At 38.3% G+C, this 16,535-nt stretch overlaps 1 protein-coding gene across 1 annotated transcript in view; it reads right to left on the minus strand.

Moving 5' to 3' along the window:
• Positions 1-16,535, minus strand: part of LOC148358594 (alpha-2-macroglobulin-like protein 1) — a 67,065-nt gene that overhangs the window by 9,049 nt on the left and 41,481 nt on the right. Inside the window, exons 25-30 of the mRNA XM_088346330.1 lie at positions 15,102-15,183; positions 10,702-10,858; positions 6,115-6,189; positions 3,820-3,982; positions 3,553-3,749; positions 3,276-3,491 (exon numbers count right to left, since the gene is read on the minus strand). Coding sequence (XP_088202456.1) covers positions 3,276-3,491; positions 3,553-3,749; positions 3,820-3,982; positions 6,115-6,189; positions 10,702-10,858; positions 15,102-15,183 — 890 coding nt within the window. The remainder of the gene's footprint in view (positions 1-3,275; positions 3,492-3,552; positions 3,750-3,819; positions 3,983-6,114; positions 6,190-10,701; positions 10,859-15,101; positions 15,184-16,535) is intronic.

Here is a 16,535-nt window from a genome sequence, read left to right on the forward strand (position 1 = left end):
ATGCAGCCCTTTGAGACTCTTTGCGATTGAGGGCTATACAAATAAAAATGACTTGGCTTGACTTGACTACACTTAAGACATGTTCAGCACACTACAAACACTTTAAACTGGACTATACTTGACTACTCACGCACACTGTGTTTCATTTTTATTGCCTGAACTCATCTTGAGTTAATCTTGTATTTCTTAATATTCATAATATTATTTTATGTATACTTGTACAGTGACGAAAGTAATTATTTGAACACCCTGCTATTTTGCTATTTCTCCCACTTAGAAATAATAGAGGGGTGGCTGGAATTTTGAATGAATGAATGAATGAATGGAAACTTTATTTTGAACATTAAAATGAAAAACAGGACAAAAACAATAACGCAACAACAAAATAATGTTACATAATATGTTCGAAAAGGGGTAGTAAGAAGCAGATGTGTATATTCCCTACCCCTTCATCTTCCCTATTAAATACACCAATGATAATAACAACAATAGTAATAATATTAATAATAACAGTTATGATATAACAATAGCAACAATGACAACAAAGTTAACCATAGTTCTAGACGCACTATTCCCAATCTCTCGTATCACTCATACCCCATTTTCTTTATCTCTGTATTCCGCCAGTAATGATTTTTTGTATTTAAATTTGAAGTGAATAGTTGAACACTGTTTGATTTCGTCTTGTAAATTGTTCCAAAGTTTGACTCCACACACAGACACATACATACTTTTCCTGGTTGTTCTCACCTTTGGAATTATGAATTTACTACTACTTAAGTTATAATTCAAGTCAAAAATTCAAAAAAAATTAAGTTATAATTTCCCTTTTTCCGAATGAATAATTTATGGATGTTTTCTGGCACTATGTTTTTGGTGACCTTAAATAGCAGTTGTGCATTGAAAATTCTACTAAATCATCCAATTTTAATAATCTGGACTACAGGAATAAAATATTAGTATTGTCTCGATATCATGCCCTGCGTATGGTTCTAATTGCACCTTTTTGGAGGATAAAAAGGGGCTGTAGTGTACTTACTGCCCCAGACTTCTGCACAATATCTAAAGTATGGCAGAACTAGAGAACAATATAATAAATACAATGCATTATAGTTTAAAATGAATGCAATTTTCATCGTGGGTGCATGTCCACTGTGAGAGAGATAAACTAAAAAGAAAAAATCCAGGTATCACATTGCAAGATTATTTAACAATTCATTTGTGTGATACAGCTGCAAAAAAGTATTTGAACACCTGTGTATCATCTAGAATTTTGACCCTGAAAGACCTCTTATCATACAGAATCAGATGCACCTGTTTGAGGTCATTACCTGCATAAAGACCCCTGCCCACCCCATACAATCAGTAAGACTTTAACTTAACATGGCGAAGACCAAAGAGCTGTCCAAAGACACCAGAGACGTACACCTCCACAAGGCTGGAGCAGAGCGTTGAAGATGGGTTGTGGCTGGGTCTTCCAACACGACAACGACCCTAAGCACACAGCCAGCGAAACCAAGGAGTGGCTCCATAAGAAATATATCAAGGTTTTAGCCAGCCAGTCTCCGAACCTGAACCCAATCGAAAATCTTGGAGGGAGCTCAAACTCTGTGTTTCTTAGTGACAGCTCAGAAACCTGACTGATCTAGAAAAGATCTGTGTGGAGGAGTGGGCCAAGATCCCTCCTGCAGTGTGTGCAAACCTGGTGAAAAACTACAGGAAACGTTTGACCTCTGTAGTAGCAAACACAGGCTATTGTACCACATATCACCATTCATTTTCTCAGGTGTTCGAATACTTATTTCCAGCTATATCACAAAAATAAATCGTTAAAAAATCATGCATTGTGAATTCTGGATTTTTCTTTTTAGTTTGTCTCTCTCACAGGGACATGCACCTATGATGAAAATTTCAGACCCCTCCATGATTTCTAAGTGGGAGAAATTGCAAAATAGCAAGGTGTTTATATGCTTATTTTCTTTACTTTATATAGTTTCCTAGTTTCAATTTTTGCGCTGGCAACTGTGTGGACAGAAAAGTATGAAATACTGTACTGTGCACATGACAATAAACACTTTGAACTTTGAATAAATCAGGTTTTAATATGCACTGGATGGTTTATCAACAGGGTGGGCAAACTTTTTGACACACGGGTTGCATTAGGGTGAAAATTTTTGACCATTGGGCTGGGGCAATAGGAAAAAAATTATTGTTTTGATTTTTTTTAGTACTTTTTTATACAGGGATCTGCTGGTACAGAGTCTTCAATCCGGTATCTCTGCAATACATGAGGAAGAAAAAATACACTGGGGACATGTGTGATACCAAAACAACAAAAACATTTTAACTGTAGTACTTTATTTACCATTATTTGTATTCTCATTATATTTTAGTTATTTTCCTTTTGCTGGCTGGATTAATAAGCCTGGTGGGCCGCATATGGCTTGTGGGCCGTACTTTGCTCATCCCTGGTGTATCAGGTCAAATATTCAAACTGATTCATAAGAAATACATATAAATCCTGCCAAATGATTTTCTCAAAATTATCGAAAGGGACAGTTTGTATTATTCATCACACCCCAGTGGTTAAATAAAAAAACAGTATTGATTTAAAAAAAGGGAAAATATGCATAATCTATAATAAAAACGTACTTTTTTAAAAGAAATACTCTTAGGTCAAGTAATTTGTGTTTATTTTACATAGCATGAGCCTCACCTAAAGAGAGCTGGGATAATTATTCACCACCTTGCAGATATAATTACCCTAAAAACAAACCCAAAAATTAGGCATGAAAATAATGGTGAAGTTTGGTCACTTTGAGTCTCCATAGTTTGTATTATTCTTTTTATTATTCTTTTTAGGACTCATTTTTGTTGCTCTACATAATGGAGTGATATCTAGTGGTCAAATGATACAGAGTCCCTTTAAATCTACTCGTTGACACAATCTGGGCCAAAGTGCCTGATTATAAGTATATTTTAATTAAAATTATGATTATGATTATTTAAATGGGTTTGTTTCTTCTAATGAGCTAAAGAAAAGTGTTATTGAGTACTCCTACAAAGCCCGTTGGAATCAGACTGAATTACTTTCAATGTGAATGTAATGCCATGCATGCAGTGTGTAAGGAGATAAATGTCTTTTAAACTTCATGTAGAACTCAATGAATAATTGGCTATGATATAGGTACACATTGTGTTAATCATTTTTGTAATAATTGTGTAAATTAGTTCCCTGTCCTAATCATAAATGTGTATGCCGAGTGCCAATGTACCTGTGCTAGAACACAGCTCTGGCCCACAGCTTTAATGTTGTATTCTCCAGGGGCGTCACTCAGCTTCTCTTCCTGGTACAGAAGTCGATTGCTTTGGTCCACTATGAACTCTTTGTTCAGACCTCCTAGTGATGTCACCGTCACTGTTGTGCTGCCCCCAATGCTGTAGGTGGCAGCACCATATTTTGCCAGGGCTTGGAGGGCCACAATAGTGTCCTAAGGAGAAAAGCGGCAATTTCATGTAGTTCTTTCATTTTCTTAGCAGAGCTTAGCCTACCTGTGTGGATGAGAAGCCTCCATACGGATTTTGCTTTTGTGCAAGCCAACGCACAATACCAGAGCTGTAGTCCAGACCAAAATCTGGCAGGGCAGGCCCGGAGAGAAGCGCCAGAAGCACATAGGAGGTGATCTCTACCTCTAAAGAATCCAGGCCTTTCCCAGATGATTCCGCTCGGTTCCAGTGGCGTGTTCCAGCTGCCATATGAACATTATTTTTCACAAGTGGCCACAACGTTCATAGCCTGTTTGTAGTGCTATATGATACCCATTGTAGTGGACTTCTGGTGTAAGAAGGTGATGAGTCTGCTCCTCATTTCGTCATCCCTCGCCAGAGTGAAGGTGTATGACATTAGCGCCATGGTGTACAGGTTGTCCAGTTTACCAGCCGCCTCCTTCAGACAGCCTAGGCACTTCTGGATAACAGGATCCTGTTCCAAAACAGGCATAGACAAAGGGTCCAGTAGTCTCAAGGCTAATTTGTTGAAGTGGCTGCATCGATCCGTTAAAATCCGACCAATTTAGTAGATACCGTTCTTTGTAACTAGCTCTCCAAGGAAAGTCGTGTAGATGTGTGATATTTAGAAAAATACTTTAAGTAAAGGTAGAACAAGAGAGCAATAGAGAGCTAGGGAAGGTGATTTTTGTAGGCGAGATTGACAGCGAGTGATATTGATTTAGCAATAGCGACAGCAGAAGTAATATTGAGTTAGCGACAGTGACAGCAAGAATGATAGTGAGTTAGTGATAGTGACAGCAAGAGTGATATTGAGTTGGTGACAGTGATAGCAAGATTTATATACAAGTTAGCGACAGTGACAGAAAGAGTGATATTCAGTTAGTGAGATTGACAGCAAGATTGATATTATGTTTGTGAGAGTGTCAGCAAGAGTGATATAGAGTTGGTATAAGTGACAGTAAAATGTATATCTATTTTGCGAAAGTAATAGCAACAGTAACATTCAGTTTGCGACAGTGACAGCAGGAGTGATATTGAGTTAGCGACAGTGATAGTAAGTGTAATATTGAGTAAGTGACGTGACAGCAAGAGTGATATCGAGTTAGCGACTGTGACGGCCAGAGTGATATTAAATCAGTGAAAGTGACAAGAACAGTGATATTGAGTTGGTTAGAGTGATAGTAAGTGTGATATCGAGTAAGTGACTGTCACAGCAAGAGTGATGTTGAGTTAGCAACAGTGACAGCAAGATATTGAATTAGTAACAGTGACAGCAAAAGTGATATTGAGTTGGCAACAGTGACAGCAAGATATTGAATTAGTAACAGTGACAGCAAAAGTGATATTGAGTTAGCAAAAAGTGACAGCAAGAGTGATATCGGGTTAGCAATAGTGACGGCCAGAGTTATATTAAGTTAGTGAGAGTGACAAGAACAGTGACAGTGACAGCAAAAGTGATATTGAGTTAGCAACAGTGACAGCAAGATATTGAATTAGTAACAGTGACAGCAAAAGTGATATTGAGTTAGCAAAAAGTGACAGCAAGAGTGATATCGGGTTAGCAATAGTGACGGCCAGAGTGATATTAAGTTAGTGAGAGTGACAAGAACAGTGACAGTGACAGCAAAAGTGATATTGAGTTAGCAACAGTGACAGCAAGATATTGAATTAGTAACAGTGACAGCAAAAGTGATATTGAGTTGGCAACAGTGACAGCAAGATATTGAATTAGTAACAGTGACAGCAAAAGTGATATTGAGTTAGCAAAAAGTGACAGCAAGAGTGATATCGGGTTAGCAATAGTGACGGCCAGAGTGATATTAAGTTAGTGAGAGTGACAAGAACAGTGACAGTGACAGCAAAAGTGATATTGAGTTAGCAACAGTGACAGCAAGATATTGAATTAGTAACAGTGACAGCAAAAGTGATATTGAGTTAGCAAAAAGTGACAGCAAGAGTGATATCGGGTTAGCAATAGTGACGGCCAGAGTGATATTAAGTTAGTGAGAGTGACAAGAACAGTGACAGTGACAGCAAAAGTGATATTGAGTTAGCAACAGTGACAGCAAGATATTGAATTAGTAACAGTGACAGCAAAAGTGATATTGAGTTAGCAAAAAGTGACAGCAGGAGTGATATCGGGTTAGCAATAGTGATGGCCAGAGTGATATTAAGTTAGTGAGAGTGACAGCAAAAATGATATTGAGTTAGCAACAGTGACAACAAGATTTTGAATTAGTGACAGTGACAGCAAAAGTGATATTGAGTTAGCAAAAAGTGACAGCAAGAGTGATATTGAGTTAGCGATAGTGACGGCCAGAGTGATATTGAGTTAGTGAGAGTGACAAGAACAGTGATATTGAGTTAGTTAGAGTGACAGCAAGAGTGATATTTAGTTCGCGGAAGTGATAGTAAGTGTAATATTGAGTAATTGACAGTGACAGCAAGAGTGTTTTTGAGTAAGTTACAGTGACAGCAGGGGTGATATTGAGTTGGCGACGGTGACCCAGTTTGATAAGTCATAGAGAGTTCATCCAAGATGTCATGAAAAATGAAAACACATGATTTGTACTGTTTGCAAAACGGGAGTGCCGTGTGACTCACTTGAATGTCGGAGTCCAGTTCTAAAAGGGAGGCAACGATATAAGCCGTCAGGGACACATCATCGCTCACTCCTCCCTGATGAGACATAAAACAGGCAATCAGAAATTAATGAGTGTAGTTAAATACATTTAGATTAATTAGAAACCGGACCAAGTGGGCTATATAACCTCTCCCCTCATTTGTAAAAGCTAAACGGATGTACACAAGACAGCAATGAGGTAAGGGGGTGGGATTTAATACGTTACAGGCATTCTGTTATGATTTAAGGTTTATTTACATGTGTTCACAAGGGATTTAACTGCCTGAAATGAATAAACAAATGAATGGATGAATGAGTGAATGTGGGTGCCACAGCGAATGGATGGTGAAGGCAAAAGACAATTCTGGTGTCTTTGCCCCATATTATATTCCGGGACCAGACCGAGTATTCGGACTTTGAAAAAATAGAGCTGGAAAAAGGCAATGCAGTTGAGGGCATTCATCACAAAGTTTCAAAATAAAGTTAAAATCAGAGTGCACGCTCGTCCAGTTGATGGGAAGCGCCTTCTACCAAAATGCTCGGATTGCGCTCCCTTCAAAAGGCATTGAAATTTGTTAAGCACAGTTTAAATAGGAAAGGGATTTGCAAAATCGAACCTGAAACTTAAACCGGCAAAGAAAGAACCTCACTCCCTGTTTATAGACCTTTGTTAAAACTGGTTGCAGCTGTATTTTGAAGGTTGTATGATAATAAGGAAGACCATAACTGGAAAAAGTACTGATACGAAAGGACATAGCAAACAAATATTCATTCAAGTATGTGGATGAGCATAAGTGCCTTTATAACAACTAAATGAGTAATGGTATTATTATTATTATTATTATTATTATTATTATTATTATTATTATTATTATTATTATCATTACTTTAAACCAGCTCGGTGCCCATGGGAGTAGAGCGCCCGCCCCAAGAATGGGATGTTGCTGGTTTGAGCCTCGGCCGGGTCATACCTAAGACTTACAAGATTGAAGAATAAGAATAGAATAGAATTTACTTTTATTGTCATTCTTTGTAACCATGCACACAGAACGAAATGTCGATACACCTGACCCGTACAATTAAACTGTAGCGAGCCGATGCAGCCAAACAGGGCGCCGCCATTTTAGACCCAACTGCTGTGTTGGGAGTCATTAGGTGACCAAACCCCCCAATTCCATTCCTTATATGCCGAGCGCCAAGCAGGGAGGCAATGAGTACCAATGTTGTAAGTCTTAGGTATGACTCGGCCGAGGCTTGAACCAGCGACCTCCCAGTCTCTGAGCGGGCGCCCTATTGCCTCCCTGTTTGGTGCTCAGCATTAGGGTTTTGGTCTCCAAATGACTCCCAACGAGATGCAACACATCAGTTGGGTTGAGTAAGGGGGCTGGGAAAAACATGCATATCAGGTTAATTGGCCAGTCCAAATGGTCCCTATGTGTGAATGAGACAGTGAGTTGTATGACCCAGTGTGCCCTGCGGCGGGCTGGCAACCAGTTCTGGGTGTCCCCTGCCCACTTCCCGAGCATAGCTGCCCTGAGCTCCAGCAATCTCAGGACCCTACTGAGGATATGCGGAGCAGATAATGGATGGATGGATGGATGAACATACGATTTTGTTTCGCTGGTGCAATTGTGCACTGGCACCGAGACAGACAGCTCATGTAACCAGTGATTAGCATCAGCATTGCAAAGAGATTCGGCTTGAGGCCTTACAAACTTGTCAATTATGTAACGTATTGACTTTCTGAATTAATCATGGTGATAGGTTTCAGTTCAGCAGTAGGTTAGGCTTGCAATATACGTAATCATTCCCCCAAGCTCCGGACACGGGATCAGAGATATAGAAACAAACAAACATACGCAGTTGTACATATTTATGTCCCATGGATACATTTTTTTATGAGTCTAGCAATTTAGACCCATTCTTTGAATGGTAATTTAAAGGTGGGTTAGAAAACAGCTTCAAAAGTAAATTTATTGTCTTTTAATCAGTGTTTTTTAACTAGTGTGGCATGAAACTTTGCCTAGTGTGCTGTTAAAATTGTCAGATTTTTTCTTTACAAAAGAGTATGCCATTGTTAGGTGCCTTTGCTTTTTTCCATTGATCATCCAAGTAACCAAAACATTTATATGTAGAGAAAATTAGCCCAGCAAATAAATCTCGCTTTGAATAAGGGGGAACGACAGCATCCGCATTTGGACAGTTCCTGTACGTACCAATTCACCATGTATAATAAATCAGTAATATCAAGTTTTGAATGAAATTAAAACATCCATGGCAATATATTGATAAAGTAATGTTCTCACTGTACGTAATTATGTCGATTGGAGGGACATTCTCAAGTACAGAACATGAGGCAAATTTCTTACTTCTTTGGCTTTCTGACAAGTTTAGCAATTTCAAACACCGTCACCCGATACTGAGTGTATCATATATGTAAGGTCACGCCTATTGAGGCATGAACTGGTCAAGTCAAAACATTTGGCTGGGCGATAGCCGGTCTCTCTTCTCTCCATTTTGGCTGACGAGTGCCTCGACATTTTTGATGAAAACAAATGTGCCGAGGATTAAAAAAGATTGGTAAAAATGCTTGAAATGATATGAATGGTCACAAATTGCAGCTGACATTGGAATTGCATACAATCACATCAATTAACATGAATAATTTGGATGAATTTTAACAATTGAGGCTTTGGTTTGTATCAATTAAATAGGTAAGTTGGAAAAATATGGAATTTGACAAAAAGCTGGAAATTGGTTAGAGAGATACCAGAAAACAATACGATATAAACAATCTCGGTATTTAAAATGGGGTTCCACAGGGATCTGTGTTGGGACTAAAACTTTTTACTAAACAAAGTTTCTGCACTTAAGCTTATTCTGTTCGCAGACAACACCAACATATTTTTAGAGACAATGATTATACTGAAGTAGTTACAACTGTTAATAGATAATTTAAATTAATTCAAAAATGGATATTTGGTGTAAATAAAACCCGAAATAAAATGTTTGGGTAATCTTAAACAAAACCTAAAATTACCTATTCTGATAGAAGATGTACGAATTGAAAATATGAGTGAAAATAGATTACTGGGATCAATACTTGAATACAAAAATCTCCAAAAGCCTTGCAGTCTTAAAGACGCACTCCGTACTTTGTACTGTACCATGGTCCTTCCATACTTGACATATTGGTAAGATTTGTGGGGAAACTTGTATCACAATACAGTGTAACCGTTACTTACAGTACAAAAACGAGTACTGCGTGCTACACACAAGAATGGATAACTCGCATACGCATGAGCTGTTTCTGCAGTCTAAGTTGTTGAAATATTAGCACCTTGTCAAATATAATGCAGCTATAATCTTATATCAAGTTTAAAAAAAAATGTTGCCGACCATTCACCTGACTCAAACTGGTATATACAAACGTTTTTCTTGAAAAATATCCGGACATTGCTGTAAGTTAGAATTTATATTGTATGCACCATTTTCAGAGTACAGAACAGCACTGTAGTGCTTCTTTCAGCCGCTTCCAGCGTGTGGCGCTGTAAGAGGGCACCCAGCATCTACCCCGAAGAAGAAATCCAGCATCCTCTTCCTAGTGCGTGTGTTAACATTCTATACTGCATCGCCGCTAAGAACGTTGACATTTTGAACTTGAGTGAATTAAACCTGTGAATGTTTTTGCATTGTTTAGGTTTGATTCTCAGATTGTTCTATAGTTTCACACCACCCTTTATGCTGTCGAAATCTGGGTGCTAGTTTGTGTGTAAACATTCTATACTGAATCTCCAGCTTACTAAGAACTTTGATATTTTTATTATTTAGTATCTCAAGCATTCATTAAATATGGTTGGTGTAAAGCGTAAAGAGCCGAGACGTTTCTTTTGAAATCAAAAGTGGAATAAGTAAGCTTGGTGCGGTTGAGAAAATGGTCGGATCGCTTTTTTCCTCCACTTTTTACCACAGAGGAGGAAGTCACCCAACTCTTGAAGCTCATCTTACAAAAGTAAGTTAAATTTAACTTTATTTATAATTATAGGGCATATTATTTTATTAAGCATTTATTTTTTAGTACAAAACAATACAGGTTACTTATATAACCCTTAAACATACAAAATACAGCACTGAAGCAATTTAGGAACAAATTCAGCTTACGAACGATCGCGTTCGTAAGTAAGGCAGCGTCTGTATTATTGTATCGGAATTGTCCATTTGTCCTTTTTTGCCAATGCTGTTAAACATGTTTTAGTATATTATCAGTATGTTACTTGTAGTAACACAGTTATAATAATTTTATCTGTTACAAAACTATTGTTTGTTGTCTATGAGTTGATTTTGAACTCTACAGCTTGTTTTGCACCTTCTTTGAATGTCAATCTAACGGGGGCTTCAGGAAATGTTCTTTGGGTTTTGTGTGTATGAGGTAAGAGGTAGGATTTAATAGGTTTTATTCATCTCACTCCTTTTCAGGCATTTTGCTATGATAGAAGTTATTTATACATGTGTTCACAAGGAATGTAATAAATAATTGAATGAATGAATAGCCATGCTGGCGTCATCACCTTCATGCCGTTGTGGAAGAGTTTCCCCACAGATCTGATGCAGCCGTCATTCCCCTGATTGGAGAGCAGCCACTTTTTTGCATCGGTGATGTGCTTGGGATCTATGAAAATGTAAGGCCTCGCTCCGCTAAATGACTTCATCACAAAAGAGGTCAACCTGGTGAGAGAGAAAGACAAACGCACACTTTTGAAAACAAATCAAAGTGCAGAGTGCCTGTGGCGGTAACCCCCTAATGAACCCAGCTACAGAACAATTACATAACGATCTTGTGCGTGATATGAAGCCCCTGGGCTGCAAGAGTTCAGCAAAATCAGACAGGAGAAAAGCAACATTTTGGATTCCGGACAGAACTTTGCAAAGAATCGATCGGATGCCCTTAAAGCAGAGGTGACGAACTCACTTTAGTTTGTCACTTGCTCACGGGTGCCAGACTAGTAGCTTTGAGAGTAAGAAAGACGGAGAGAAAGAGACAGAATGGTAAGAGACAGAGAGACTAAAAGAGAGAGAGAGAGAACAAGGGAGACAGAGTAATAGAGAGAGAGAAGGTAAGAGAAAAAGGGACAAAGAGTGAGAGAAATAAAGAGAGCAAAGTAGAGAGAGAAAGGAGAGAGAGAGAGAGCAGAACAGAGACAAGAATGGAGTAAAGGGGAGGAAGAAGGGAAAAAAGAGACAGAAAAAGAAAGAGAGGGTGGGAGAAGATAAAATGACACAGAGAGAGAAAGTGAAAAAGAATGAGCAATAGAAAAAGAGAAAGACCAAGAGAGACAGAGTAAGAGAGAGAGAGAGAGAGAGAGAAGTCAAGTCAAGTCAAATTTATTTATACAGCCCTTAATCACAAAAATGTCTCAAAGGACTGCACAGGATTACAGTTACAAAATTACACAATTACCTGATCTTAAAACAGCATGCGGGCAAGGAAAAACTCAAAAACCTCAGTGTGAGGAGAAAAGAGAAACCTTGAGAAAGGACTTCACATGTGGTAAAAGAAAAGGGAGAAAGTGTGAGAGAAATAAAAAGAGCAAAATAGAGAGAGAAAGAGAGAGAGAAAGAGTGAGGGAGTAGAATAGAGAGAGAAATGGAGAAAAGGGGAGAGAGAGGAGAAAGAATAACAAAAAGAAAGAGAGAGAAATAAAGAGTCAAAGAAAGTGAGAAAGAAAAAGATCATAATAATGAGAGAAGACAAAATGACAGATAAAGAAAGTGAAACATAGTGAGCATTAACGAGAGAGGGGTGTGAGAAAGAAGGAAAGCAAAAAAAAAAATAAGGGTAAGCAAAATTGAGAGTGAAATAGAGGGAGAAAGGTGAGAAAGAAAGAAAGAAAGGAAGAAAGAAAGAAAGAAAGAAAGAAAGAAAGAAAGACTGTCACATCATGAAAAGAAATGTCTGTCACAAGACAGACAGATAAACAGAAGGAAAGAAAAACAGAGTGAAAGAAAGTTAGAGAAATCATTACAAAGTGAATAAGAGAGAGAGAGAAAGAGAGAAAAACAAAGAGATAAAGAAAGAAAGAGAGGAAGCGAGCAAGAGAGTTTTGTCGATGTTTTTTAATATCAGGCCTCAAATCCTTGCAAACGCCGTATATGATGGTTGCGGGGGAAAACACGTTTTATATATATTGCACAATAGCTACATGATGAAACTACTTTGTTTAATCTTTCATCACAAATATTAATGTGATTGGACACTCGAATCAAGTATTTCCCCAAACGGCCACCCCCATACATATTCACCAAGTGCCAAACTGCCCAGAGCATTTCTTCAACCTCTACAGGCAATTTGGCTTCAATCCCATAGCTAAGATTGCCATTTTTAGCAGCAGCTTCCTTACTTCAATTCCTGATCTGGGTTTATTGTTCCTGCCATGGCTGCCATTTTCATTTAGGTATCATATGAAGTGTGAACTTAAAAACGAATAAGGTCAGTGTTTAACAAAAAACACAGTCATAATACTTGAAAATATTCCGCAACATCTGATGCAACTGCACTAAATTGCACGTTACATCATTTCCTTCGGTATTTTTGGTCTTCTCAGATCATCATCAACTTTTAAAAACAGTGACAGCCTCAAAGACAAAATATTTTTGAGACAGTAATTAAAAATGAAAGGCTTGCAGGAGAAATAACCCCATTTTTAACCGACCACACTGAAAAAAAATAATATTTGAGATGCAAGGTAGTTCGATAAACATTCACTTTTTGCAGGATTTGCCTTCCAGACTGTAGACTGTAAAACTTTAAATTGATAATAAAACAAAGCGCTTATTGATTATTACACGATAAGTAATTCTAACAATTTATTCTTTGCTGGAGTTCACTAAAATGTTTAAGATTTCCTGCTTGTGAGCGCTCACAACCCAACAAAATCGATGGCTCCAAAAGGATCTAGCTTTTATTCGAAAACCCCGAAAACAAATAAATAAATAAACTCAAATACAGACTATGTGTATCCTCAGAATATCTTTGTGATTTGGACTTCAGAAGGCGGGTTTATTGTACAGGAAATGGTGCTCCTGCAACCCTAGTGGTTAAGGAATCCAACCAACAAACCAGCCAACCAGCCAGCCAACCAGCCAGCCAACCAGCCAGCCAACCAGCCAAACAACCAGCCAACCAGCCAACCAACCAACCAATGTTCAGGATCATTCCCTTGTCCTCACCAAATAAGTGGAACGGCTACATTGACAAGACTAAGTGGGTGGGTGGAAGTACAGTGGAACCTCAATTTTCGAACGCCTCTCAGTTCGAACAAATCGGTTCTCGACTAAAAATTTACAGAAATTCTTGCTTCGCTTTTTGTTAAAAAAAATCGGAGTTTGAACGCCGGTACGCTAGGGTGCGATGCTGAGCGGCGTACGGGTGTAGATCGTGTAGATTGCCCCCACCCCTCGTGAAGAACTGCACACGCACTTCTTTTCGCTTTCGCTTTTAATATCGGTGAACGGAGTGTTTTAGCCCCTAATTATGCCTCCGAAGAAGGTCGGTGCAAGCAGCAAAGTTACTACGAGTAGTGTGTACAACTGTTGCAATTAAGAAAGAAATAATAGCAAAATATGAAGAAGGTGTGCGGGTTTCCGATCCTGCTATACATACAGCATGGCTTCTGCTGAGCACCACAAAGGTAAGAAATCCTATTTATAATTCTTTTCTTTATCCTTTAACCGCTCACCACTTTTTGTGGAGACCCGGGTGCTGAATGACGGGTAAACGACCTGATTTTTTTATTTTTACACGTTCATGTTAGCGTAATCTTTCGTACGGAAGACTACGCTAACGCGAACGTACGATTAGCCTGGGTTAGCTTCATGTTTATGTTCATGGTAAACATTCAGGGTGTTGGAACGGATTAAAACGATTTTACATTACTTTTAATGGGAAAAACGATTTTCGGTGATCGAACAAATCGGTTTTCGAACAGGGTACTGGAACGGATTATGGTCGAGAACCGAGGTTCCACTGTAATGGGATTGAGACTTAACAAAGAAGTTACATTTTTAAAATAAACAAATTACCTATTGAATAAGAATATGTTTTTTTTTTCAAAAACTCAACTGTTTTTGCATTGTTTGCTAAATAATACCCTTTTCCAGATGTCCTTACACAGCAAGATTACGGGGCGGAAGGTAAAGCGCTCATTCCGGGATCAAGAGGTCTCGATTCTCGGTTCCTCCGTGTTATCCGTTGAAGTGTCCTTGGGCAAGTGTAAGGGCTTTATGGTCTAAGTGTGCCTTTTGTACTATTCTTTGCTTTTACTTTCATGTATTTATATTTACTCAAACATTGTGCAATGGCGTTTTCGAGTTGTTTTCTGGAGTGAGCGCCTCCATGGTCAAGAGCATAAGCTTCCCAAGCCAAAGGAACTTTGTCTCTACATTTTGGAGGCCACTGGTAAAGTCTCCTATCTATATTCAAACAATAAACTGCGTTGATGTATCATTTATTATTTGCGCACGCCATTTAGCGACCAACATTATACACTGCATTTAAAAAAGTCATTCCTGTCTAACCAATCATGCGCTTATGTGCACGTGTTTTATTCTATCCTCCAATCAGAAATCCATGAAACGGTATAAAAAGAGGCTCAAGGTTCAGTCCGTAGGATTATTTCATAGGAATCCAGGAACGCAATTTTGCCTTGTTTCAATGTGCTTGCTTATCTTTATTATACGAGTTTGATTGTCACTCAAAAGTCTCTTATTTCAAGCGTACATTGTTTTGAACCTGACAGCAAGACACTGAATCCCTAATGCCCCTGATAAACAAGTTGTTGCCTAGAATGGCTGACGCTGCTATGTGTGTGAATGGGTAAATGTGAAGCACATTGTAAAGCGCTTTGGGAGGCCTCCTGTGAAAATTCAGATCATTTACATTACAGATTAGTGCTAATCTTCCCGTACTTACCAGGTGTTGCCAGACGCGTCACTTTTGCCGAAAGCACTATAAGAGCCATCGTCGTGCTTGTAGGTCAGCTCCCTTTGGTATCCTGAAGCAGACACATGCATCAACACACACACCACTTTTGCAATTGTGACCACACCCTTTTGGTGGTTTATCAAAGCACATGTACATTTCAGAAATTCTCTCTCATTGATTTGTTTTGCATATGCAGCAAAAAACATGTTGGTAAATGAAAATAGAAACACTCAGGGTTGGGTAGGGTTACTTTAACTTGATTACTTTCAATTACTTTTGGATTACTCCAATACCAAATATGCTAATAAAAGACAAAAGAAACTAAATATGAATAAAATTATGACTCACAACACGTGGTAAGCTTTCTCTCCTGGCTTTGATCTCTTTGATCTCTGGCAAAACTAACATAAAATGCAACCGAAACAAAATGAAAATAAATCCAAACAGCTTGCCAACTTGATTTTTGCCGTTTCATATATTCTGTTACTCCCCAAGCCTGCACAAAATTTTGTAATTTTATTCATATTTAGTTTCTTTGTCTTTTATTAGCATATTTGGTATTGGAGTAATCCAAAAGTAATTGAAAGTAATCAAGTTAAAGCAACCCTACCCAACCCTACACATTATAAGCAAAAGGCATGACTTTGGTCTGCAGATTGAGCAAAGTAATGCTCTGCAATGAGAAGAGCTGTCAAAAAAATCACTTTAATCCAAAAGTTAGTGAAACACACACAAATAGTTCCTATCTCAAAAGGCTTTTCCAATTTATAACCGCACAAAACGTCAAAGAGATCAAACACACATTCAATGCCGCTGGCCTGCTCATGATGTAACTCGGACAGATGCATGAATAGTCTCTACTCCCTCTAATAAGTGTACAAATTGTGTGGTGTTTTTGGTGTGTAGATTAATTTTCTGAGCAGGCTTTCATGTTACGCTGGAATTTATGAAAAATGCTGATTAATATTTGATGTCAAGTACGCTTTTCGAAATGGCTTATTTTTGTACATAATAACAGACTTTGAAACGTACATTTTTAAGATTTGTATACCTCATGCATGCTCCATTAATGCCCAGATGAGTAAAAAGTTGTTTAGCTCGTATCTTCCCTTTAATTTAACACATATGTGTCAAAGTCCAATGGACAGAGGGACAAAAAAAGACATTTTATGTTTATAATAATAATAATTTGTAATTAAAAAGAAATATATACCGTAAATTCCGGGCTACAGGGTGCACCTGACTATAAGCCGCACCCATCACTTTTAAGGTGATTTGCCACTTTTGTACTTACACAAGCCGCACCCATGTATTAGCCGCGTGCGCCCGCATTAGTTCTTGTGACAAAATAACAAGTTTAACCCAATTCAGGCTGTAGGTTACACAATTGTAACTGCATAGATAGTACACAATTCTAGAACT

The sequence above is a fragment of the Urocampus carinirostris genome, chromosome 10, assembly GCF_059441175.1.
Source record: "Urocampus carinirostris isolate Australia breed hairy pipefish chromosome 10, RoL_Ucar_1.0, whole genome shotgun sequence".
In the NCBI taxonomy this organism is placed as follows: domain Eukaryota; kingdom Metazoa; phylum Chordata; class Actinopteri; order Syngnathiformes; family Syngnathidae; genus Urocampus; species Urocampus carinirostris.